General features: G+C 32.1%; 3 protein-coding genes across 4 annotated transcripts in view; 1 reads left to right on the plus strand and 2 right to left on the minus strand.

The window, feature by feature from the left end:
* Positions 1–25,243, plus strand: part of LOC145313806 (uncharacterized) — a 180,890-nt gene that overhangs the window by 32,504 nt on the left and 123,143 nt on the right. The gene's annotated exons all lie outside the window — the stretch shown is intronic.
* Positions 2,954–6,243, minus strand: LOC145313803 (peptidyl-Asp metalloendopeptidase-like). The gene is made up of 3 exons (XM_080153417.1): positions 6,221–6,243; positions 4,390–4,446; positions 2,954–4,228 (listed from the first exon to the last, which is right to left on the minus strand). Exons 2-3 carry the CDS (start codon positions 4,427–4,429, stop codon positions 3,042–3,044), a joined length of 1,227 nt encoding a protein of 408 aa, XP_080009543.1. The 5' UTR covers positions 4,430–4,446; positions 6,221–6,243; the 3' UTR covers positions 2,954–3,041.
* Positions 21,792–25,243, minus strand: part of LOC145313807 (glycogen [starch] synthase-like) — a 144,689-nt gene continuing 141,237 nt past the window's right edge. For both annotated transcript variants that reach the window (XM_080153421.1, XM_080153420.1), the window contains exons 28-30: positions 23,127–23,209; positions 22,468–22,567; positions 21,792–22,099 (exon numbers count right to left, since the gene is read on the minus strand). In XM_080153421.1, coding sequence (XP_080009547.1) covers positions 22,076–22,099; positions 22,468–22,567; positions 23,127–23,209 — 207 coding nt within the window. In that variant the 3' untranslated portion in view covers positions 21,792–22,075. The remainder of the gene's footprint in view (positions 22,100–22,467; positions 22,568–23,126; positions 23,210–25,243) is intronic.

Below are 25,243 nucleotides of genomic sequence, written 5' to 3' on the forward strand. Positions count from 1 at the left end.
TTAAGCATGTTATAATCGTCCTATTAATTTCAAACCTTGCATGTTGATTTCTGTAGTAGTTAGGAGGTACGATTTAGAAAGCGTAGCTACTCTATAACCGTTACCAGAATGTCAATAAGTACATTTTAAACATGCGGATTTATAAATTTTTAACATGATGTGATATAATAATCCGATTTAACTCATTTTTGGAGTACTTATTACAGTAAGGTACAATATTTTAAGCGAAGCATCTTTATAATCAAGTCCTAAAATCTAAGTTTGTCCTTAAATAGTATTCTGTGTTTAAGAAGTTTTGCAACTAATTTACGTATAATTTTGTCAAATCTTTCATTTTTATAGTTGCATCTTCAGTTCTGACACTCTATAAGATTTAATGTTTGTCTGTCCTACTCTTTCAGAGCTTCGCTTTTGAGGATGTTGTCATCCTTGTTTTTATACCCCTCTATCTCACTTTTGTAGGTCAATGATATTTAAGAATGTTCGATTTGGCAATAATAGAAGAAATACAAGTAGACTAAGCATAAATTGTTGTTAGTGATCTACAAAATCTCGACATTTTATAGAATTAACTAGAAATGTCCAAATTGTCCAACAAAAATATACATTAGGAATGTAAATCAATTTATCGTACATTGTCTTATCCCTTGCCCAAAATTAGACAAATTTTCTCTGAAGATAATTGGTCTTCCTAAGATGAAATACATAAAAAACGCGCGAAATTATTTTACATAACCGTGCAAAATTAATGTGCAAAAAACTCGACCAATAAGTGAGGTTAAAAATGGTGGGAATTGATTTTAATTTTGCCAGATTTACAGCGTGCTAAATTTAGATCAAAATAAGTGATACCTTGTGTCAGGCACAGAGTTCCACTTAAGGTTAGAAAATACGGGGATCTTCCTTATACATATAAAAGTAACAGGGTGTCTTTCAGTGTGTACCAAAAAAATTGCTACCAGCAGTCTATCTAAAGCAGCCGAGAAAATCTCGTTTCCCCACATGTTACGGACGGAATGACTAACGGACAAGCAAAAAGAATTATAGTGTATCTTCTCTATAAAAATCTAACACCTAGAACATAAAGTACCTAAACTTGTTGTTTCGCATCCTTGAAAATTTACTAGACCTGACTTTAAATAAACAGTTTAATTGACATTTTAAGTATAATACGCACATTTAAGTACGTTTTAGTCACCAGAGATCTAAAGGTAGAAGACAATGGCCGATAAATTAATGATCCACAAAATCTTGTATATTATAACGTTTGGACACTCAACTAAATGAACCAACAAATCAAAATGCAATAAACGTCCCAACGTTGTCGAGCCAAAGAATATTTTATAATTTAAAAAGAACAGTGTTGTAAAGGAATTAGTGATCACTATATATATAGCTAACAAATTTTAATCTTTGCTTTTTATGTATTTTATTACCGAATCTATTCTTTCCTTCTTTTCGTCCATCTGCCTATCCTTCCGTCTGTCTGAACTTTTTGGTGAATATTTCTGCTTAAATATATTTATTGCCTTTCTCTTTTTCTTTTTCTTCCTCTCTTTTTTATGAAAGCTAAAATAATCTGCTCTATTACTACAATTGTCGATCGAAGATTTGTATATGCAGTCTTGCTAATTTTGCATGTTTATGATTGTCCATTAACAAAGGTGGCAAAAACTATCAAAGCAATAAAATGTTGTGCAAACATAATTAGGTTTGCAGGGGGAAAAGTGTTAATTTTAATAATGAACCAATAAAAACAATCTCTTTGAAGAAATGTGGATTATAAGACAGATCTATAGAGTTATTTAGAAGTCTGATCATAATGGCTGCTTTAGATTATATAAAAGGCAGCCAAATTCATAAAAATGAGTCCTTTCCCCAAGGTGCTCATTGGTGACTTGAAATAAAGATACAACTTATGCTTGCAGGTTATTGAAATTATGTAGGTGCGGCAGCTATAACCTGATATAAAAAGTACATAAATATTTGTCTCACTGAGGTAATTATGTCAGCAACGACTTATTATTTACTAATCATATAAAAGGTCAGTTGAATTTGAATTGCCGAATGTGTACACAGTTTCCTCGGTGTTTCCTCATGAAAACATAATTAAACTGATTAGAAAAATCTTATTTTTATTGATTAAAATAAATTAAATACGTGTTGCATTATCTAAATAAATAAAGCCTTGTGGCAGAATGGTACATTTATTCCTGAAATGGGTTTTAAAGACATTTGAGCATTTGATGGCTTACATAGAGGTATTTTTTTTAGGTGTCCTTGTGTCAATTTTCACCTTATCTAATGACCCTTGTTGCAAACATAAAAATATAATAGCTTTACTGGGCTAAAACTTTAAAGCTTGACTGATTCTAATATTTAAATTCAACTAAATTGCATGAGTACTAGAAGGAAAATGCATAATTTAAAGGATTTATTTGGTGCTAAGTACATACTTACTTTTTTAGTACTATGTTTAAACAAAAATAGTTATATATATATATAAATATGTAAGTATAAGTTGGCCAATCTATAATTTGAAATGTCCACCTATATGTCTGTCTTTCCATATACTACAAAATAGGGGAAACATTATTTTCTTGGGGGCAGATCAAAATACACATTTGAAAAGATTTCCTTAATAGTTTATATATATCCTATTATATAAAGTAAAAGGTTTTTTTTTGTATGTAGCTTAAGAATTCAATGGGTACTGAACCAATTGAGTTCTCCATTTTATCTTACAACAAAGTTTCGTTGTAGGCATACATCTATAACAGCATACAAGAATACTGAATTTTGGAATTAGGATGTGTTTAGTCAGATCTGATAATAAATAAGCCTACCCTTATATTTGAGATATAATGATCAAATTGAGTAAATATATAAATTAGTAATTCATAGACAGAACACAACTTCATCCTCATTTTGTTGGCATAAAGGATTAAAACAATTGAATGCTATAAATTTATTTAAATAAAATTAAATCTTTAAAACAATTTCTTAAATAAAAACATGAAATAAACATTTTTTTTTGTTTTTTAGTAATTATTATAATCAATAGTTTCTTCAGTAGTTGCAGTTGAGGTTGGAGCTATACCAGTAGTTGCAGTTGAGGTTGGAGCTACACCAGTAGTACATTGGCTTTCATCACCAAGAGCAGCCATAGCAAATCTTTTTTCTGTGAGAACTTTGACACTGTTGGAAGATCCTTTAATTCCAGTTGGCTGTCCAGTCTTAGGAAATACTACATCTGGGTTGGAATAATAATTGATCTCCTTTTCCCCAAGTTTTGATGAATACGCTTGGATTGTCATATATTTTCCTCCGGGCAGTAGGTATCCAAGTCCCTCAGGATAATATGCATTAGGTCCTTGTTCTTTATTATGACCCAAACCAAAATTGTGTCCAAGTTCATGGCCTAGAACATACATAGTCATTACACAGCCTTTTGCATTTAATGTGATTGTTTCTCCATTGCCTGTTGCATCCATGTTACCAAGACCACAAACATCAGAATCAGCAACAAGTAATGCTGCAGCATCAGCAGTACCTCTAAGTTCTTTAGCAGATCCTTTCATGTTCTTAAACTTAAACCACATTTCTTCGTTCTTTGTAACCTCGTCAATTGTTGTCTTTTCTGAGCCACATGACTGAACTCTTAGAGGAGCCTTGGAATTTATAAATCCCTGGTTGGTTACTGCAATAGCTTGATTAATAAATCCATCAATATCAGCCGTAACTGCAGCAAACTGTGGGGTGTAGTAAAACTTTACACTAAATGTTACAATTGTTGTAGTATCTGTAGTTCTCATTGCAGGCTGACTAATTCTTGAACCTTCAATTCCAACTTCATCGTTCTGCACAGGTTTAGTTCCAGGCATATTATTTCTATCCATTTGCTTGACTACATGAATATTATTCCCACAATATTCAATGTCATAATCTTCTCCATTGTCAAGACTTGCATGTCCATAAATATCACCATTGTGCTCTGTAATAGTAACTTCAGCATTGTCATTAGCATACATAAATGAATTGCTTGTTTCTCCAACAGGTCCTACAAAATCCAAATCACCCTCAATAATACCAAGTTGAAGTTTTTGATCTCCAAGTTTAGTGATGTTGATAGCTACAGGTTGGCACAACTTCACATATGGTCCTTTGCAGCAGGGAAGCTCAATTCTTGTCTGAGCTAGCTCAGTGTACAAAGAATTGCAATTTACACCTAGATTATAACATGTGTACATTTGTGTAATAAGGCACTTTATGACTAGAAATATATATTTCTTTTGTAAAAATTTGAATTTTATAGGATTTTACTTTTTATTTTTTCAAATTAAAGTATTTATTTCTACTAATGAAAAACATTTGATGAAATTTAAATACCTTCTGTGATGAACCAGAGAAAAATCATAAACTGAATCATCTTGAGGTTAGTCCTAACTTTGAATAGAATTATTAAATTTGCAACAAATAAATATTTTATTATGATTTTTTATGAAAAAAATTTATTAAATTAAGATTTTTTTAAAAATCTATTTTTAAGATCCAACCAAATTTATGAAAACTAATAAATTGTAAATTTATCCTTAACCCTTACAGATCGGGCCCCAATTCCCACCTTAATAGATCGGGGGGGGGGGTCATATTGACCCCCCCCTCTATCTCAGCTTCTGTTACAGATAAAGACGTAAAATTTTTTTCTGGTGGTTCATGTGTATTTTTAGAGAAAATTACTTTTTCTAGTCATAGCGGCCAGGCCGCTCCTTAGCCGCTTTTTAGCGGCCAGCCGCTAAATTTTAAAACAGCTGTAGAGCGGCCAATTTTGCAGCTAGGATGACCAAATTTTAGGACGAACTTTTATTTTTCATAACAAAAAAATTACTTTTTCTGATCATCGCCGAAAAACGGCAAATAACGGAAACCGCCATTTTCGGCGGTTACGGCGGTAAAACGGCGGTTGGCGGCGCCAATTAAAATTTTTATCTGTTTATTGTTCCTCAAGAATTTACCAAAAAAAATTTTAGGTCTCTAGCTGCAATAGAAGCCATGATATTCAGGATATATGTCTGTAGTAAAAGCCGGACAAAAATCGGTCATAAGGTCGGTCAGGGTGCGGTCAAACGGTCATAACACCACTTTTCTCATAAGGTCATTGATATCTTAGTATTCACCAAAAAAAATATAGGTTTCTACCTTATACACAAAAGTATTTAGAATTTTTTTAAATTTTGGTGCTACCCAACCGACTTTGACCGGACACCACGACCGACACAGACCAGATATCCTAATAAAATCAACTCTTGCCGACGCATAATTACTAAACTTAAAAAGTCATGAAGTCACAGCTCTCCATCTTACCTACAAAAAAATTACATTGAAAAAACTAGAGGGGGGGGGGTCAATATGACCCCCCCCCGATCTGTAAGGGTTAAATTTTGATAAAATTATGTAGAAAAGTCTTTAAAAAAAATAATTTTTAGTTTTGATTAAATGCGGCCCAAACTTTAAAAAAAATTTCTGGAAATTGTGGAATTGTCAGTCCAACTGTTAACAAGATCTTAATAGACATGCACATATTCAACTATATACTATGGATGCTTAATAAAAGAAAATTAATATAGATATACTTACTTATTCAACACTTTAACAGTTATAAATCTATCTCAACCATAACATTTATAAATTAGTAACTACTGCTGCTTCATAACGAAATATATTTCAAAGAAAAAAATCTTCATTATCAATCGCATCTGTAATAGAAAACAACAACATAAATAAATGAAAAAAAAGCATTAAGAATTATACAAAAATAGTCAAAATGTTAAAATATATCATAAAAAATAAAATTTTAAATTCACAGCTACTGTTTAGATCTTTACTATAACACAACCAAATAACAAATGAAGGAGAAGCGGTCAAACTGGCTGTGTAATAAGAGAGAGAAAGGGAAGGGTATATAGTTTGAAAAAAATATTTTTTTAAAAACAATTGCAACTGCATTTTGAATCAAGTTCTACGATTTAACAATGGTTCAAATTTTCTAATATAAAATTTTTCACGGGCTAATCTTATCCAAGGATTATTACTTTTAAGTTGCTCAAAAGGAACAAATTGTAAATGACAAGGGTTGTGGCCATTTTGTGAAAAATGTTGTCCTACAGTTTTTACAGAATTTGGTTCAATTGAATTTTTGTGTTCTCTGAATCTATCTATCTTATTCAACTAAGACCAAAGACTATACAATCACAAAATTTGGTGCTTTTTATAAAAGAATTTTTTAACCACATATGTTTAATAACAAGGAAAATAAATACAATATCCAGATTTATCAGATTTTATCAAGAGCAAAAGGTACAACAGCAGAAGTAATCAACAACGTAATTTAGATGAATAAATATTTAGTAATTTATGTGAGTTTGGGGGGGGCCTCTGTAGTAAAGAACGTCTTTTTTGTCTACACCCCAAATATAAGGGGTAAAGTTCCTTTTGTGACAACGCCTTTTAAGGGGTATTTTGTGGGGCAAATTGCCTAACCCTGTGGGACAATCAATTAACCTAACCTAAAGTTATCTATCAAAAGAATAGAATTATGAGACAAGAAGAATAATGTATAGTAAAACAATTTGTCACAATTAAAGAGGAACTTTTAGATAGTTTTTAAAAAGGATTTATCATCGTTTATTCAGTATTGACTAAAACTATTTTATTAGATTCTTTTAGTAATTACAATATCTTTTAAACATTACAAAAAATTATTATTTTTACTTTATATAAGAAAATTAAGACTACAACATAATCTTAAAAAAAGATACCGAATAATTGTTTTTTAAAACTGGTATATCATATGTTAACTTCTGAGTATAAACTGTATTCCTTTAGTTTACAGAAGATACTTCTAAAAAATTAAACAGATTGTGCGTGGTATGTACTTTAAGATCTCGTCAACATTTAGAACAATTAATGCTTAATATTCGGATACAGGGTTTTGATTTTATTAGAGGGTATTATTGCATCAACACCTTAAAATATATGAACCAACGAAAAAAAAATAGAAAAAAAATGCATGACAATTAATTTCAAAATAAAAATTGCACATATAAAAATAGAAAGGAAATAGTCTCATATTTTATTATCTAAGTTTAATAGTATTTTTCATATTTTTTTCTATTTTCTAAATGTATAAAAATCTATAAAAAGTTAAGGAGTAGTGTCACTAACACCCGTCGGAACAAAATTTAAAAGCTATGGAAACTAATTGATCTATGGGTTTTAATTAAGAAATTCGACCATTTATAGCCGACTTTTTTATTGGGAAGAAATAAAAAAATAAAGCCTTTCATACTAAAATGTGTACAGTTTCACCCAATAGCAGGTCTGCCGAGTTCTCCCAGGATATTTTTATTGGTGGAGCCAGATTACCCCTCTTTCTTATTATTATTAAAATAAATAAATAATTTAAAAGAAAGATATCAGGATAATGAATAAAAGCACGAATAAAATCAGATTTAAAAAGATTACAATAGTTTATTTTGCTAGATTGATGGCATCAGCGATGGCACTTTTCATTGGTTCTTTGTTGTCGATGTTATTCTTGGTCAGCAGTCCCTTAGCGGTTAGATAGCTGTTGAAGGTTGGCATCTTCAAGGTAATATCAGCTTGTCTTCTCGGTTTCCGCTGAAAAGCTCCCAGGAAAAAGTTGGCACATGCTTTATAGGCTGAGGTTGTAAGGTGAACTCCATCAGCTAGGCTATGTTTGTCAAAGTTCTTACCGAAAATGTTCTGGTAAACCAGGAACTTGCATCTGTCAGGTAGGATCAGGCTTGACTGTAGAAATTGGTTGAGGAGGTTGGTATAACCAGTCATGGATATTCTCTGATTTTCACTTTCTAGCACAGAGTGTTCTTGTAAACCACAGCATTGAGAGATGTGTCTTGGGAAGGGTCCTAGGATGAACACCCTTCCCTTGAAGTGCTGTGCTAGATAGATAGTCAGCTTATTTGTGTCATGGATCAACTTGTCTATTTGCTGGTCTGTCAGGATTGTTGGATGGGTCAGATGGAACACTCTCTTGCCGTTGTGTAACATATCCATCCAGAAGTTCTCCTTATTGAGCATGTAATTGCCCAGAAAGTGTAAGAAAAGAATGTCGTCTTCCTTACCAGCAGCTAGGAAGGAGTGATCTTGATTCCAGAAGTAGTTCAAAAAATCTCCTCCTTTGCAGCAGGAGACAACCTGTACTCCTTTGTTGATGCAGAGCTCTTGCAGAAATGGTTTCGTCTGTTGCATTATAGAGCTACCAAGCATGTAGATGTTCCTGCCACTGTTTATGTCTAATCTGGTGCCAGATCTGAGCCCAGCCAATAATGATTCCTTACTTGGGATTAGAACTGCTGGAGCTGCTGGGTTCAGATCAATATGGGCAGCTGACACAGACTGTAATAAGGATACAAGGAAGGTCTCCTCAATGTTCCTGGGTATTCCGTGGCTCCAGTCTCCTTCACATCCTACTGAAAATTGCCCTTTACAGCGTGTGTACATTCCCCCCACCTCCTGTACACAAATTGGGGGGGAAGGAATGGAACTGTCAACAGCACCATGCTGTTCAAGAGTGGAGGTGAGGGGTTGCCAGAGTGAGTATTTCGCATTTTTACCTCCTGCGCTGTTACCAAAGTGACACACTTGCAGGTGTGTGTTTAGCTGCTTAATTGAAATTAGATTGTCCAAGCCATAGCCAGTAGGGAATGGTGGAATAGATGGTAAAATTTGCAAGTTGTGATTAGCGTCCCACTCTGAAATGCTCAACAGCTGTGACCAGTACGTTGTGTGGCCAACCTTCATAAGCAGGGTAAGAAGGAGACATATACCTATTGACCCACTTCGTATCCTTAGCCCAGCTTTGAAATGTCTAGTCAGCAAATTCTTTAAGTCCTTAAAGGTTCCGGACTCTACACGAATAACAGGACAGCAATCCTCCTGGTCTCGTCTGTGCTCAGCAGCTGAAAAAAAAGAATTGTTAATTTAATGAAAAACACTACTCTTTCTTAGTACCTTTATTATCAAAATCTACTGTAAAATTACAACCAAGAGGAGATATCATGAAAGGAACTGTTTCCAAGATAAGTTTGGATTTTTTTTAGTTTGTTAGCTATACCTTATTTCTGAGACAATAGACAGACACTTAATTTATTTATTAACGCTTAAAGACAATTGCTAAAAATAAAAAGTCTGAAAAGGTAAATTTTGTTAAGGAAGTATATAAAATTTTTAAATTTTTATAGCTTATTTATTCTCTAAAAATCTATAAATCTAATGACTTCATGACATATTTATAAATAAAATATTTAAAATTCCCTTAAAGCTAGCTCATAGTTTTTCCAGAGTTTGATGGGTTAAAACAATGAAACAAACAATTATGGTTACAGGAGTCTTTTCTCGGGGTTTAAAAAAAAGGTTTAAAACGTTTCTAGAAAGGATAGTTAACAATCAAAGCTACTACCATGCTGTAAGGACAGACCTAAAAATTTTCAACCCCCCCCCCCCCCCCCCCCAAAAAAAAAAAAAAAAAAGACCTCGGTCGGACAGTGTTGAGGAACACAGTAGACTGTTTCCGAGATCTTTGCTTACAAGCAAATAACATTTACTCCCCATGGAGAAATAAGCCAGTTTACAGATAGTAAGTTTATTGAACTCTACAATAAAAACGGTACGCCTGAAACAAAATATTTAAAATTAATACATTTAATTTTACATTTTTGTTTAGATATAAAATCATAATAACGAGGTTTTGCGATTTCAATTTTAAACAAAGAATTAATATTTATGAAAAAAATAATTTATTTTTCAAAATAAACACATTAAAACAGAATAAAAATAAATGGTTCATATATCAAAATATCATAAAAACATTTTCTCGTATTCATTCGAATCCGGTGGATAGGAACCGGTTCTCATCCATACGAAAAAACTATGTCTAGCATCATATTATATCCAGCTTTCTACGAATATAGAAATGTACAATCATAAGATTAAAACCAGTTTTTTTAGCTGGTGCCTTCGGCACCTCGGGGCTAAAAAAACTAGTTTTAATCTAATAATTGTACTTTCTATATCCGCGGAAAGCTGTTTATAATACGATGCGAGAAATAACTATTACTTTATTTGTATACTAGCGGCTACGCCCCTAGAGGCCTCTAAATGGCCTTTAATTGTTTTATTTTATTTTAAATATCTAATTTGAGAAATAACTTGTCTATGTTATCAATTGTTAAATTCATGCGTCTACGCAGCGCGACTACGCTAGCAACACTATGCGGCAGAAATATTTCAATTTTTTTTCGATTTTATTGTGATTTCTCTTGGGAGGGTGGTGGTACCCTCCCCCAAAATAGTTAAAAACCTACCCAGGACATATGACAATCTACCCTGTTAAGGAGAGCCCAATCGGTTCAGCAGTTAGCAAGATCCTTCGGTACAGACACACAGATACACAGACACACAGATCCTGTTACTTTAGTATAAGGATAAGTTTCATAAAATATTAATCGGTCTTTCTTTTAAAAATAAGAAAATAAAAATACATTTTCTGCTTGATGAAATAAACAACACTTTAGCATTCTTTCACACAATTTTCCACGGATAAAACATTACCTAGTTAATTCTTGCATCAAGCAGGGAGATCAAGGATGTGAATTTTAGCAATGGTAGACAATTCTCTCATACAAAACATTATTGTTCGTTGTCTCAACATCTTTCCCGTGCTATCAAAACAAACAAAAGGAACGCATATGTGACACTGCGTGCGCGTCCCAAGTGAATGCTGCACGTATATCCAGCACAAATGTCGTCTTCTGGGTATTTGGGGTAAGGTTTTGAAGGATTAAGATCCACAGGACGACACACACACATATGGTAACAAAGTACCAAGACAGACAGATAGATATTTTGGATTATAGAGTAGCTGCGCTAGTATTAACAAATGTTTTCTAAACAATGAAGATTTTTATCATCATGAGAGCAAATATTAATCCATGATTTCTAACAATTAAAAAACATTTGTGCATCTTTTTTTATCAATTAATGATCTACTTGTTATCAGGGATGTAGGGGACATTGGGAGGTTTATTATACTGATCCCTAACCAACTTTGGCTCTACAGATTTGGGGACTCTTTTTTGATATTTTGATTGTTTGGTTCATTATGTTGAGTGTAATAACAAATTATTTATTTTAATGTAAAACTACGTACGCCTCTAGACAACCATCCAATTTAAATTTTAGTTTTTTAAAAAATTGGTTGCAGGGCGTATATTTTTCAGAGGCGATTTCTATCTCAATCCAAAATAGATAAAAAAAATGCCCTGGACATATGAGAAGCTTCTCCTTGTAAACGAGAACCAAATCAGTTCAACAGTTAGCAAGATCTTAAACTACAGACAAAAATATTGTTGCTTTCTATAAGTAATAAACATAATTTTGATTATAAATATGACTTTATTCTAAAATGTTTAATTATTAAAATATTAGAAACGTTGTGAAAATAAGATTCAGTGTTTGTCTAATTCAAAAGGGACATTTTTAGGGTGTTAATAATAGTGATAAACCTACCTTAAATCTATAAAAAAAAAAGCCTCACTGTAAATGAGAACCATATCAATTCAGCAGTTGGCAAGAAACTTCGCTACACAAAAACACGCAGACAGATACATAGACATCTTGTAATCTTTATGTAAGGAAAATAATTTCATAATTACAAAAGGATTTTTATTAAAAGGGTTTTGCGATTTTAATCCTTTCGTACTTCTATTTATATATACTAGTGGCTACACTCCTAGAGGCTTCTAGTGGCCCTTAAGAGGGAGGAGTAGACCTTCCACTGTTAATTATAGTTTTGAACAGAAAGAGAACTTTTAAAAAAAAATTTGGGGAGTGTTATTTTTTCTAGGGTTTATTTCTCTGAGGAGGTTGGAAATACCCTTCCCCAATTCAGTTAAAAACCTTTTCTGGACCTATAAGAAGTTTCAATTTAAAAGAGAAACATATCAGTTCAAAGGTTGGCGAGATCCTACGATACAGACAAAAAACTTACAACTACTTTATATAATGGGATTATTAGTCGCTTCATCCTTAAGTTAGATAAGATTTTTTTTAAACCATGTGGGTTGGTTAACTTTTTGGGGAGGGAGTTGTCCATCCCCCAAAATATCTTAAGTATATTTATTTCAGAGAGTATTTTATTTCAGACCGTACAGCTTTCCAATTATAGGTATTATTTTTGCACTTACACAAGTTATACTAAATGTATTTAATGTCAGTGGATAATGACATAAATTGAGGTTGCTAATATAAACCTCATTTATAGGTTAGTTCGTTCATAGAGTAAGAATGGAGGGGATAGGATAAAGGGGGTGGATGGTTATTTTAGCTAGCTGCGATTTATCACTTATCAGAGTACATGAAAATCTGGTGCAATATCCAAGTAATAATTTATAGATTTTTATCCTTTATGAACCCTAAATATACCTATTATACAGTGACAAACATGTTAAGGCCACAGTGTTATACAAATGAAGTTTTTAATTAAAGAGTTTCATTAGTGTGTAAATTCCACGCCAACGATTGAAAAAATATTATCTTCGAATGTTAATAATAGAGTGGAAGCTCATTTTTCATAGAAAACTTCGCAAATAAATCAGCTGCCCGACCTTGCAGGGAAACAGGGACCGTGATTTAGCGAATTAATTAAATTAATTCCATTTGAAATTACTGAAAATTTGGATATTTCACTGACGTAAAACTTGTTAGGTCTGCTACTAAAGGTAGGGAAGGAAATAGGAAGTGAAAAGAAGGAAGTGGATTGTGGGAAAATTTTCAATTATCATTGTTTGTCAGAATCCTGGTCCCTTGTTCCTGATACTAAGGGAAGAAAATTATGTATTTCCCTTATCGCCTTTCCAGATAGACGGACATATGTAATTTTTTTCGTTACTAAAAAAGATAATTTATTTTTCTAGAACCTAAACTTAAAGTGTCCTTTTTAAAAAGAAATGTTTTATGGTAAAAGTTTAAAAGTGAACCTATAATTTTTGCAACAAAGCTTCCTGTCCCCCCAAAAATGTCAAAATTTTGGTTTACACAAGAAACCTCAAATTGCTCAAAGGTGTAAAAAATAAAGTTAAAAGAAATAGCTGAATGAAAGTTAGCTCTCTAATGCTATTAACTCAAATATCCACGATGTCTTCTCTTGTGTAGTTGAATATCAACAAATATGATCAATAGTAGTTGAATATCTCCGTGGATATTTAAGTACATTCATGCTATGCTTTATAATAATTATATCATGACTGACTATACTAATATATTAATATTTCTAGTATCTTTGTTTAATGATATGCAAAGAGGTTTTGACCTCTATTTCTTATATCTCTATTTAGCGCATGGTTTTAACTCATTCATGACATATCTCTCAATCCGTTAAAATCCACGAATTTAGAGGATATTTGATATTGGAGGAAATGCCTTGGCCCAAATAGGCGTAATGCATTACCTTGAACAGTTAGAAATTTCAGAAACAGATCGTTAAATCAAAGGGATTGTTGTGTATTGGGTATTACCTATTTGGGTGAGAGAGCAATACTTCAGTACCAATGAATGAATATGGCGAAGGGGGAGGGGAGACACCCTACAGAAATTTTCTTACATAAAAAATGTAATGTAACCCATCTTTAGGCAAATACCTAGCTAACCTAAAAGCTGTAGATTATTCCCATCTAAGCAATCAAATCCAAAAAGTTAGCCTCTGATTTGCAGACATTCTATGTGTTTTTTTGTACCAAGAACAATCCCTGTATCCCTGACTAAAATTTGCTCACCACAAGATTGTGCAAAAAAAGCGTGGAGTGTCAAACTTTGGTAAAATCTAATGAATGGGGAGAGATTTGCTATGTATATGTCTTTCTACTTGCAGTTTTCTATCTATCTAAATATCTATTCTAAAATCTAACGAATGGGGATAATCTATCTAATCTATTCATTTCTATAAATGTAATATTCTGTATGCTAAGTTCTATTCATTATAATAGCGGCTTCGCCCCTAGCCTCAAGGGCTTTGCCCCAAGAGGTAATTAAAAAAACATTGGGTACGGGCCTAAAAAAATTATGTTAGTATCAAAATAATTACAATCTTCTATAACCTACCTCAGCCGAAAAAATTCCTTAACATTTGATGCAGATTTCAAATCTACTCCCTACATTAAAATTCCGGAAAACTTAATGTACGTGCTATAAGTTCTATATATTACTGCACCGATTTCTCGAGAGTTTTAGGAGAAGATTGAAAATTTTTATTCTTGTACTTCTGCATTCATAATAGTATTTCTTACTTAGAATTAATTTAGATTTAAACCATACATATAAGAACTTGAAAGTGTGAATTAAAAACTGATGCAATTAAAATGAATAGATGTAAAGACTGATTCGTCTCAGTGTGAGTGCATTGTTACATATTAGCAGAATTGGATAGAAAGCAATTTCAGCTGTCTATGTTATATAGCAGTAAATTAAATCATTTTTTTCACGATAAGTTTATTTTACAAAGTGTTATAAGGAAGGACGAACAGACAACGTAAGTTATAAATTCTACGTAAATGTTTTTTGGTGAGGGTTATCAAAATAAATGATCATTCATATGTATGCTTTTAGTTTGTGATAGACAAAAATTTTTAAGCTCTAATCCTTATGTAAAAGTTAAAGAATGTGTATAGATCTATCTGTGTGTACCGAAATATCTTGATAACCGCTGGACGGATTTATTTCTCCATCATAGTGAAGTTTCTTTTAGATCCTTGGAAGGTTTATAACTATTTTGGGGAAAAGTAACACCCTCCTGAGGGAAATCATCGCTGCTACCCAAAAAAAACTATAATGTAAAGTTGAGGGTCAACTGCTCCACCCTTTTAGCTAAAGTGCCACTAGAGGCATCTGGGGGGCGTATCCGCTAGTTAAAAATATTTTAGTTTAAAGAAACATCATTCGTCTCGCCATTGTTCATTTATAATAGATTTATCATAATTAACCGTAGCTACTAGTTAACTCATTTTAAATAGATTAATTTTAATCAAGTGTGTACACTGTACAGCCACTTATCTTAATCAGAAAGATCTGTTATTAAAGTTTGATAAATGTAAAGCTTCTTTGATAAACTAAGATACTATATAGTTTAACAAGCTATCATTAAATTATTTGTATTAAATGTATTGCTTTTTAGTTCAGAGACATCCAACGGAGTAGGGTGGGAGGGGCGTTTACCACACCCAAACGAATTAAAAATTACCTACATCCTATTGTAGGACACAAATGGATTTAATATTATTTGTATCTTATACCAGATTATCAAGTACTTTAATAAAGTGAAAGTTTAAGCTGGCAATCCATCCCCTTTACCTCACTCCCTTCCATCCTACTGGATGAACGAGCTGACCAATAAGTGATGGTAATGTTTTAATAATAGAAAACCTTTGGTTTTAAAAAAATTTAAGGTGAGACAAAATATTATCCTAACTGTTAAATAATTTGACCATCATAAAATAATAAAATTTTTAAATAAAGACATTTGACTGACAGATCAAATGCAGACACAGTGTTTCCTCAAAACAAGTGACAAATCAAAAGTTCAAAAAAGTTGTCAAAATGTTTGTGTTTTTAAAGGACTATACTTATAATGTAAATTGCCAAGACAACTTTTTTTGAAAATATTACTAATGTATTTATTAACTTAGATAGTCAATAAAATACAAAAGTCCGTCTAAAATAAAAAAAAGGAAGATTATTTTAAACAGTTAGTAGTTTTTTAGTCGAAATATGGAAACATGCTATCAATGATTTTCTTGTTGAAGTGAAATAAATTTGATTGTGTCTGGGAAAATTGTCTGCTTATTATTATAATCAATATTTAGATATTTTAAATTATTGACTCTAGTAAGAAATTAAATAGTTGATTTAAAACTTATCCCTTTTCAATCTAAACATTTTTGATTAATTTAACAACTGTATGGAATCAAGTATCGTATATTTCAACAAGGATGACAACATAAATAAAACGAAGCTTAAGAAATCAGAAGGACAGACGAACAATTACGCTATAGACTATTTTGAAATATGAGGAAAACTTTGATAAAAACATGTACTAAAAAAGGTTACAGGGATATATGAACGTATTAACTTGATTATAGAAATGCTTATTGATAACATGATACCTAATCATTTCAGGAATAAACAACAAAAAATCCCGTTAAAAATGTATGCCCAAATAACTGAAAAATTCGTTATAAGTTTGAAGTCAATAGGACAATTCTAACATGTCTAACTTAACGATACATACGGACAGGTGGACGGACCAACGAATTTGCTAAAAAAAAATTATCTCCCGACTCCCATCCCAGCCTTTATTTTTTTTATTTATTTCTAAATAATGTGTTACTATTTTAAAATTATTGTAAGACAAATCATCCACCATTAACCTATTTCTGCTTCTCTTACTAAAATACAAAATTTTTACACAAAGCTAGAGACTAATTGAATACACTGTGATAATTTTAAGAGATAAGACAGTGGACGATAAATGTATATACATCCCAAATAATAAAAACAAACTTACCACTTTTTGCAGATTAAAATTTATAGCTGGTAAAACCAACCAATCAAAATTGAATATAAATACCCAAACTTTAGAGCCAATGAATAATCTTCTTTGGTTATTTTCATCCTTTTTAAAATTTATATTAATTTGAGAACAAAAGAGCTTTTCTTGAAAACACCAAAATTGATTTTTTCCGATAATTATATATTGCTATTATCAACGTAATTATTTCTTACTTAGAAATCTATATAATTATCCATGAACTGGATTAAGAATACAAAATATTAAATATTTTATAAACCTTATTACTTTAAAAATTTTCATAAGAGTGTTGCCTCTAACTGCCAAAATAAAACAAATGAAGTGGTTACATGCCCATATAAGGCTTTCTTAAAACGAATAACCTAACTACTTTTTTAGAGGGGTAATCATATATCTTATAAAAGTTTTTTTAATCATCTTAAATGAGCAAAAAAATAGTTATTAACCTTCCCTGGACCTATAATAAGCTTAACTGTATAAGAGAATGATAACGTTCCGGGGGATAGCAATATATAAGCTAGAGACAGGCAGACATCCTTTACAGTAAACTAGCGGCTACGCCCCTAGAAGCCTCTAGTGACACTTTAAATGCAAGCTTTTTTCTATGTTGCGTTCAAGTCTATCAGTAATTTTTTTTATATTTTTTTGTGATTTCTCTTAGAAGGGTGGTGGTACCTTCCCCCAAAATAGTTAAAAAACCTTCCTTGGACCGATGAGAAGCTACCCTGTTAAGGAGAACCCGATCAGTTCAGCGGTTAGCGAGATCCTTCGGTACAAACACACAAACAACCTTCCTGTTACTTTATTATAAGGATAAAAAGCAACAAATTGTATAGCAGCTAGACTGTAATATAGGGTAGTAGGTTGCATTGGGCTGTCTAGTCTCCCAAAGTATTATAACAACGTTTTATTATTCGTTGGCTCAACAAAATCTGATTGAGTGTCCAAACGTTTAGCCAACTTAATCCAATCTATAGAAGGGGTAATTTTGTATATTTAGCGGCCATTGTCTTATCCTTTTAGATCCCTGACTTTAAAAACTAATATACTCGAGTTAACTAGATAAATAGATAATATTTATCACGCTCTAGTATCCAGAAACACAGGGTTATGTCAATACAAGATAAATAAATATTCATCCTTAGTTCCTTAGTATAAACTAAACAAGTGCCTTTGGAATCTCACAACCATTGGGTGGTTTAGTCCTAGCCTCTTGGGGACAAGCCGCAGAGGATTGGTTAGATGTCATTTTAATTCTATAATATGTGTGTATGGGGGGGGGGGGGGGTGAAAAACAAAGGCTATCCTTACTCACTAAAAAAATTCTATAACCTACCCAATAATAGTACTAGATTTTTCTAAAAAATAAGAAGAGATCTTACTGGACGCATAACTTTTTCATTAACCAGTGCCTTTAGCACTAGAGGCTTGGTGGTATACTCCCAAACTTAAACCAAAGTGGAACGAAAGTCATCAATAGAAAAAAGCATCACTAATACAAATAATTTTTTTTCTGGGGGGTGTGCCCCACCCTATACTAAAATATCTACACACAAACCCAAGATTAATTGAGTTCTATTGTCCAATCCCTAGGTCCCTGATACTATATTACACAGTTCGTGAGTATTAAATTAGACACAATTCACCTCTTTAATATATTACCAGATTATTATACTACTGTTCAGGGAATGGATATAGAATAATGTGGATATTATGACAAAATTTGTCGTCAATAAAACTTGCTAATATGGATCACATTTATTGGCTAGTTTATTAATCCAGTAGGGGATGGGATGTTTGCAGGCATAAATATTTTCAGGCATTTCATACTTCAATAAAGGAAGTTTACATAAAAAGAACGTGTTACCAAAACCATCGACTCTCAGAACCAACAAAACTGGAAATAATTTTAATATTTTCTATTTTACCATCCGCGGAAAGCTATCTACAATCAGATATATAAGTTGGAAAGAATTTTAATGTTAGGAGATTTGAAATCTGCATCAAATTTTAAGATTTTTTTATAAAATTCGTTTTTTGTATAATTCTTTATCTAAAAGCGGAAATACAATTCAAGTTAATTAATTTTGACATCTGTGATTGGTGGATTGAAAACTATCTGCGCTATGATTGGAGAAGCTTAAGTGTCGTACATCATTCAGCCAATTGGAGCGCTGGTAGTTTAAAATCCACCTATCCTATTGGTCAAAATTAATTAACTTAAATTGTATTTCCGCTTTTAGATAAAGAATTATACAAAAAACGAATTTTATAAAAGATCCTTAAAATTTGATGCAGATTTCAAATCTCCCTCTAACATTAAAATTCAACTTATATATCTCAATCTACAATCAGATCTAATATTAAATATGGGGCTAAAAGTCAAAATTATTTTAATTAAAACTTTTGTTTTTTTATAACTATATTTTATAATAAAACACAATAAAAATATGATAAAATCTAAATAAATATCTATATATACAAATTATAATCTAATATCACAGTGTAATAGGTGTAAAAATGAGATCTAATTAAAATGGAGTCTATCACAGCATTAACAAATAAATATTAGGATTAGGAAATCATTATTTTGCAAACATTTTTTTTAAACCATTAAAATCATAATTTTAAGTTTACTTTTACATTGTGTAGCTATTTTATAACAGAGCATTCGGTGCCTTTAACCTAAAGTATTTCAAAACTTTATTAACTTTATTAATTAATGTCTGCGCAGTCTACTTCGAATTGTTCAGTCATCATTTGATGGTATATGTTTAATGTCTCAAAATTATTTATATTTTACTGCTTTTTTACTGATATTTGTAGAAAAAAGCAAGGATGACGGATCTTGGACAAAGTAGCTTCGGACAAAGTAGCTTCGGACAAAGTAGCTTCGGACAAAGTAGCTTCAGGACAAAGTATCTTCCGGACAAAGTAGCTTCCGGACATTTACCTAAGAAAAGTAGCTTCCTTAGAAAAATAGGAAAATGTCTACACAGAAAGAGAGACATAAAGAAAGGCATAAAGACAGACATAAAGACAGACAAAAAGACAGACAAAATTACAGACAGACAGACAGAAAGGCGGACAGAAAATTGTAAAAATTTTAAAAAATGTTAAAACGAATTAAAAATTTAAAAAAAAATCGCCGAACCATTTTAAGTAAAATCCACGATCCACTTTTTGTTAAAATTGTTAAAGTTTTGTTTGCTTTCAATAAAATTAGAAGTTAATGTACATTAAACATTCTTACATAGGTTAGGTTAGGTTATAGGCAAGGGGGCCGAGCGCCCGCGGCTAGGCAGGCCAGGGGGCCGAGCGCTGCGGCCATAACCTTTATTACTATTAGAAGCTACTTTTCTTAAGTAAATGTCCGGAAGCTACTTTGTCCGGAAGCTACTTTGTCCTGAAGCTACTTTGTCCGAAGCTACTTTGTCCGAAGCTACTTCTTTGTCCAAGATCCAGGATGACAACATCTATTAAAGCGAAGTTTCGAAAACAAACAGTAAAACAAACGAACATGAACACTTTAAGAGCGTCAAACTTATGAAGCAGAATACTAATTTGAAGGTGAACACAAAATTTATATAAACTTGCTGCATAATTGTACAAATACAGAGGTGAATTTTTAAAAAAACTTTTGCCGTACTAAAATCAGTGAGGCTCGCTAAAAATTTAGAGGGGATAATTTTGCCTCATTAAAATTTTAGTGAGGCAAACTGATTTTAGTGAGACAAAAGTTTTATTTAAGAATTCACCTCAGTATTCTGTTTAAAAGGACATACTTATATTTTTAGGTCTTGATTACATAGATGCTAGATTTATAATTTTACCTGTTTTCACCGGATTCATTATTCCCAAAAATCAGATTAATAGGATAATTATAAGATTCAAAAAATGTTTGACAAAAAGTTTTTTTTTAAATCAGCATGTTTTTGGTATCGAATCTAATAAAAGAAAAGCTTCGCTTTTAAAATATCAATGTTATTTGTTTGTTATTGCCAATAAAATTTGAGAAACAAGAATGACTTAATTAAAAGGTGAAGATCATTCATAAATGAGTATTCAATATAACTTGAATAGTTATATATATATATAATAAGACATGGATGTATATATAACTGGATAAGGTTAATTGAATGACTTACATATAGACGTGTTCCAGAATTACTACGCTATTACAAACAAAAATAAACAAGAAAAAAGTTGGGAAGGATGTGTTTTAGAAAGAATTAGATCAAAAGAAAATAAGATGTGAAAAATTTAAAAGTACAAGAAAAGAATAACGATATAAATAAGGGGCGTTGTAGCTCAGTGGTAACGCACTGAGTTACGTTGGTGAGAGTTTGAGTTCAAGTCTCCATGTGGCGACTAGAATTTCTCAGTCGCAGTTCATTCACACAACTTCCCCTTGGTTGTGTAAGAAGGGTGATAATTGTGTAGTTTGGATACTCAATAGTCAAATACATAATATCAGTGCAACCCTTACCCAAGCTCCTCTGTGGAGAGCGTCATTCATTACGGTGACTTAATTTGGGACACCTGCCATACTTGGCGAGGGTGAGGTAATAATGAGTAGGTCCCTTGAGACAGCGGGTCAAGTACTTGTACTTGAGCGTGGACCTTGAGCTGGCTCTGGTGCTAGCATACAAAAGTGTCTCGTCCTACTCCATGGCTACTTAGGTCCAAACACTAAGAAACTATGGCTACACACAGACACACACACACAACGATATAAATTACAAAGAAGAAATTTTTTAAAGCTACATCCATACTTTTTATAAGCCAATATATATAACAGTTGAATTGTAGCAACTGCGCGCTAATAGATAAGAGATTTCATGAATAGATAAGCTTTGGTGTTAGATTGAAACATAAACATATTTCACAACGAGAAAAATGGCTTTTCCTTATTTTATACAAATAGAGTTATAACGGGGCTCGACAGCCGCAGTATTTCAAATGTCTTTTTTTATCATCAGCAGTTTTACTAAGTTGGTCAATGTCCATTATATTGATAAATAAGCAACTACTAGCAAATCGCATTTATATAAATAATTTTATCTTTGACAATGATTTTTAAAAAGCGGCAAGGATTTTTTTCGAAAGCTTTTAGTAACCTATAAATGTTTTAGCCGATAGTAAGTTAAAATCTACAATTGCCGTACAATATTTTTTGTTAATGTGTACTATTTCCTTTTAAATTGGGTTAAGAAATATTTCTAACAATCCGCTGCTTCTATATAATTCTTAATCAAACTTATTTCAAAATTGCTGCTTATACAAATGATAAAAATAATTTTTTTTAAACAAGCGTTAAAGTTTCAATCACAGGGCTTGGTTTATCAGGTTATATGCAGTTCTTTTATTTCTTCTATTTCTATTGCTTTTTCTTCAGTAAGATTCAGATTGCTCGTCCTATAGAAAAACAATCATAAGCTTGATTTTAATAATTATAGCGAATACATGGATATTGGAATATTTGTCATCAACTTAGGTTGAAACATTAACTCATTTATTTGTCAGTTCGATTATCCAGTCTAATAACCTTTCCTGCCCCTATAAGAAACACAACGTTAATACACAAAATTACCCCTTACAGTAAGTGGCTGAAACGTTAGGACACTCAACTTAATAAACAAACCAATAAAAATTTAATACAACTTATCACAATTGTAAAGTCAACAAATACGAAAACGTTATTATAAATCTTTAGGGACTAGTGTAATTAACAGCCCAATGTCCCCTACCTCCATTAATATTACTGAAGGCAGGTTATAAATTACCTCATAATCAGATTCTTCAGCATTGAGATCAATGCTCTCAATGGTAGCAGCAACCTTGCCCACACTGGAGGGAGCATAGGAACTGGCTGGCCGGGGGAACCTACAAAATAATCATCTTTAAAATAGTTTTTTGGTTTGTCTGTCTAGTTCTAACTAACCACTGAACCGATTAAACTTAGGGGTATTACACTTTCCCCGGGGGTGAATGCCTTTTGATTTTACAAAGCAGGTATTTTTTTACATTTCCCATTCAAATTGTGCGGGAGGATGGGTTAGTTATTCCCTCATGTTCACTTAAATTTTTTGATAAAACTGGTATGGTTTTTTCATGTTTGGTTGGCTCAAAATCAGGGTTGACAACTCTTATTTACCTGTATAGTGTAGATCAAACAGATTCAGACTTGCATGATGGCTTAAAATCAGGGTTGACAACTGTTATTTACCTGTATAGTGTAGATCCAAAAGATTCAGTCTTGCATGGTGGCTCAAAATCAGGGTTGACAACTCTTATTTACCTGTATGGTGTAGATCCAACAGATTCAGTCTTGCATGGTGGCTCAAAATCAGGGTTGACAACTCTTATTTACATGTATGGAGTAGATTCAACAAGTACAGTCTTGCATGGTGGCTCAAAATCAGGGTTTTCAACTCTTATTTACCTGTATGGTGTAGATCCAACAGATTCAGTCTTGCATGGTGGCTCAAAATCAGGATTGACAACTCTCAATGCCTTCACTCTACCCTAAAACATGATATGGTTTTAGGGGGTTATAGCTACCCTACAGTTCCTCCGCTGTTTCGTCACAATTAATTGTTGTACATCAAAAAAAAGTATTGGGGGAAGCTACACTATAATTCACTTCGTTCATAACTCTATGGGTAATATTTGATTTTCTTGCTGATACTCAAGAAAGACTAAAGGTTAGTAAGGATGTTTCTTACTTGGCCCGTCGGTATATCAGTATTGCTACAACATGAATAAACTTTTTTTAAAGAAGTTCTGGGATTTTCATAATATATCACAATATTTTTACATCTGCTCTTAATTTTTCAGTTTATCTATATGTGGTTATTGTCATCCTCGTTTGTATATCAATCTTTGTCAACTTCTTTTCGTACTGTTGTCTGTAAATCGAATAAAACCTTGTAAATGCAAATTTGTCCAAACCTCACAAAAATATTAAACAAAAAACAATTTCAGGAATGTTAAAAGTAATCCAACTAAACAGGTTTAGTTATTTTTTCTGTGTGCACAAAAACACAGCGACATTAAAACATGGACTAAAAAGTTTCAACACATTAAACTAGATTTGTCATCAGTAGCGAAGTTACTCTATAATTCGAAATATCAGCATGTCCGTCCTTCTTTTAATCCGTCCGAACATCTGTCAGATATGTTTATGAGGAAACGTGATTTTCTATCCTGTGAATTTTCTCCATACCAAATAGCATCCAGTATATCTGTCTGCAATGTTTTAAAAGAGAAATGTAATTATATTTCAATATTTTCTCTACATCTGAAAATCCTCGTTTATTTGTTCATTCATGATTTTTAAGTTCGCAACTTCAGGGTGTTGTCATTCTTGTCATACAATATAAATGTAGTTTTCCATATAAATTTATGTAAAAGTGAATTGAATTAATGAATTGAATCTGTGGAATATTTGGGTTATCTGATAAAATTCCTGCCCATGTCACACTTTACTAGGGAGATACAGTTTTATATAGTCCGGCTTTTGTATTGCTTAAAGATTATTTTAATTCCAGTTTGGCTTCAAAACCGATTAATAACCACTGGATTAGAACTGGTTCTAAGCAATACTGAAAAAATTATGTTTTGCATCGTATTATTTCCAGTTTTCTACGACATCTTGGGGGCTAGAAAAACTGGTTTTAATCTAATGTTTGTGTATTTTTACATCCGCGTAAAGCTGTTTATAATACGATGCGATAAATAATTATTAAACAATATATTTTTTCCAAATGTACATTGAACAGTTGGAAAAAGAAAAAAATAGAATAAAGGAATTCTTATTATTTTTTTAAAAATTGCATAGATTGAGCCACACTTGTCAAAACTGGGCATGAACTACTCTTTTTCCTTTACTTTTTCTCGCTCCATATTTGGTTAAACATGCAAACTTTTGTAAAGGGATAATTAAATATAATTAGAGTCAAACACAAGAGTAACCTGTCCGCTAGTTGTCAAGAAGGTTATTGGTTCGAATCTTTAGCTAAGCAAACACCACATCATAACAAAATATGTTAAAATTTGTAACTATTACTTTTATATTAGACAACAAGGATGACAACATCCATAAGTAGCGAAGCACAAAAAATCGTCGATGGGAATATACAGGTAGATTTAAAAGGTTTTTACTAAAATCAAGAATAGATTTATTGGATAAAATAAACATGAAACCTTGTTTTATTTTGCATGATGACGATGGTCAAAGTAAATTATATTAAAGATGCTCATAACAATGGGAACATATAAAAATAGCCAAAAACCTGATAAAAGGCAGTCTGGCCGTCATGGCTGTTTTATTAAAACGACAAAAAATTTAATTTTTAAATCCTTAACTTAAAAAATTTGGAAAATCAGACCATATACACTGAAGATATGGAAAAAAGTGTTAAATATATAAAAATAGCCTAAAACCTGCCAAAAAGGCAGTCTGGCCGTCATGGTTATTTTGTTTAAAAGACGGGAAATTTAATTTTGATATCTATAACTGAAAAATTTTGAAAATCGGACCATAAACACTGAAATTAT

This window comes from Acartia tonsa, chromosome 3, assembly GCF_053477335.1.
Source record: "Acartia tonsa isolate MP-2025a chromosome 3, ASM5347733v1, whole genome shotgun sequence".
Taxonomy (NCBI): domain Eukaryota; kingdom Metazoa; phylum Arthropoda; class Copepoda; order Calanoida; family Acartiidae; genus Acartia; species Acartia tonsa.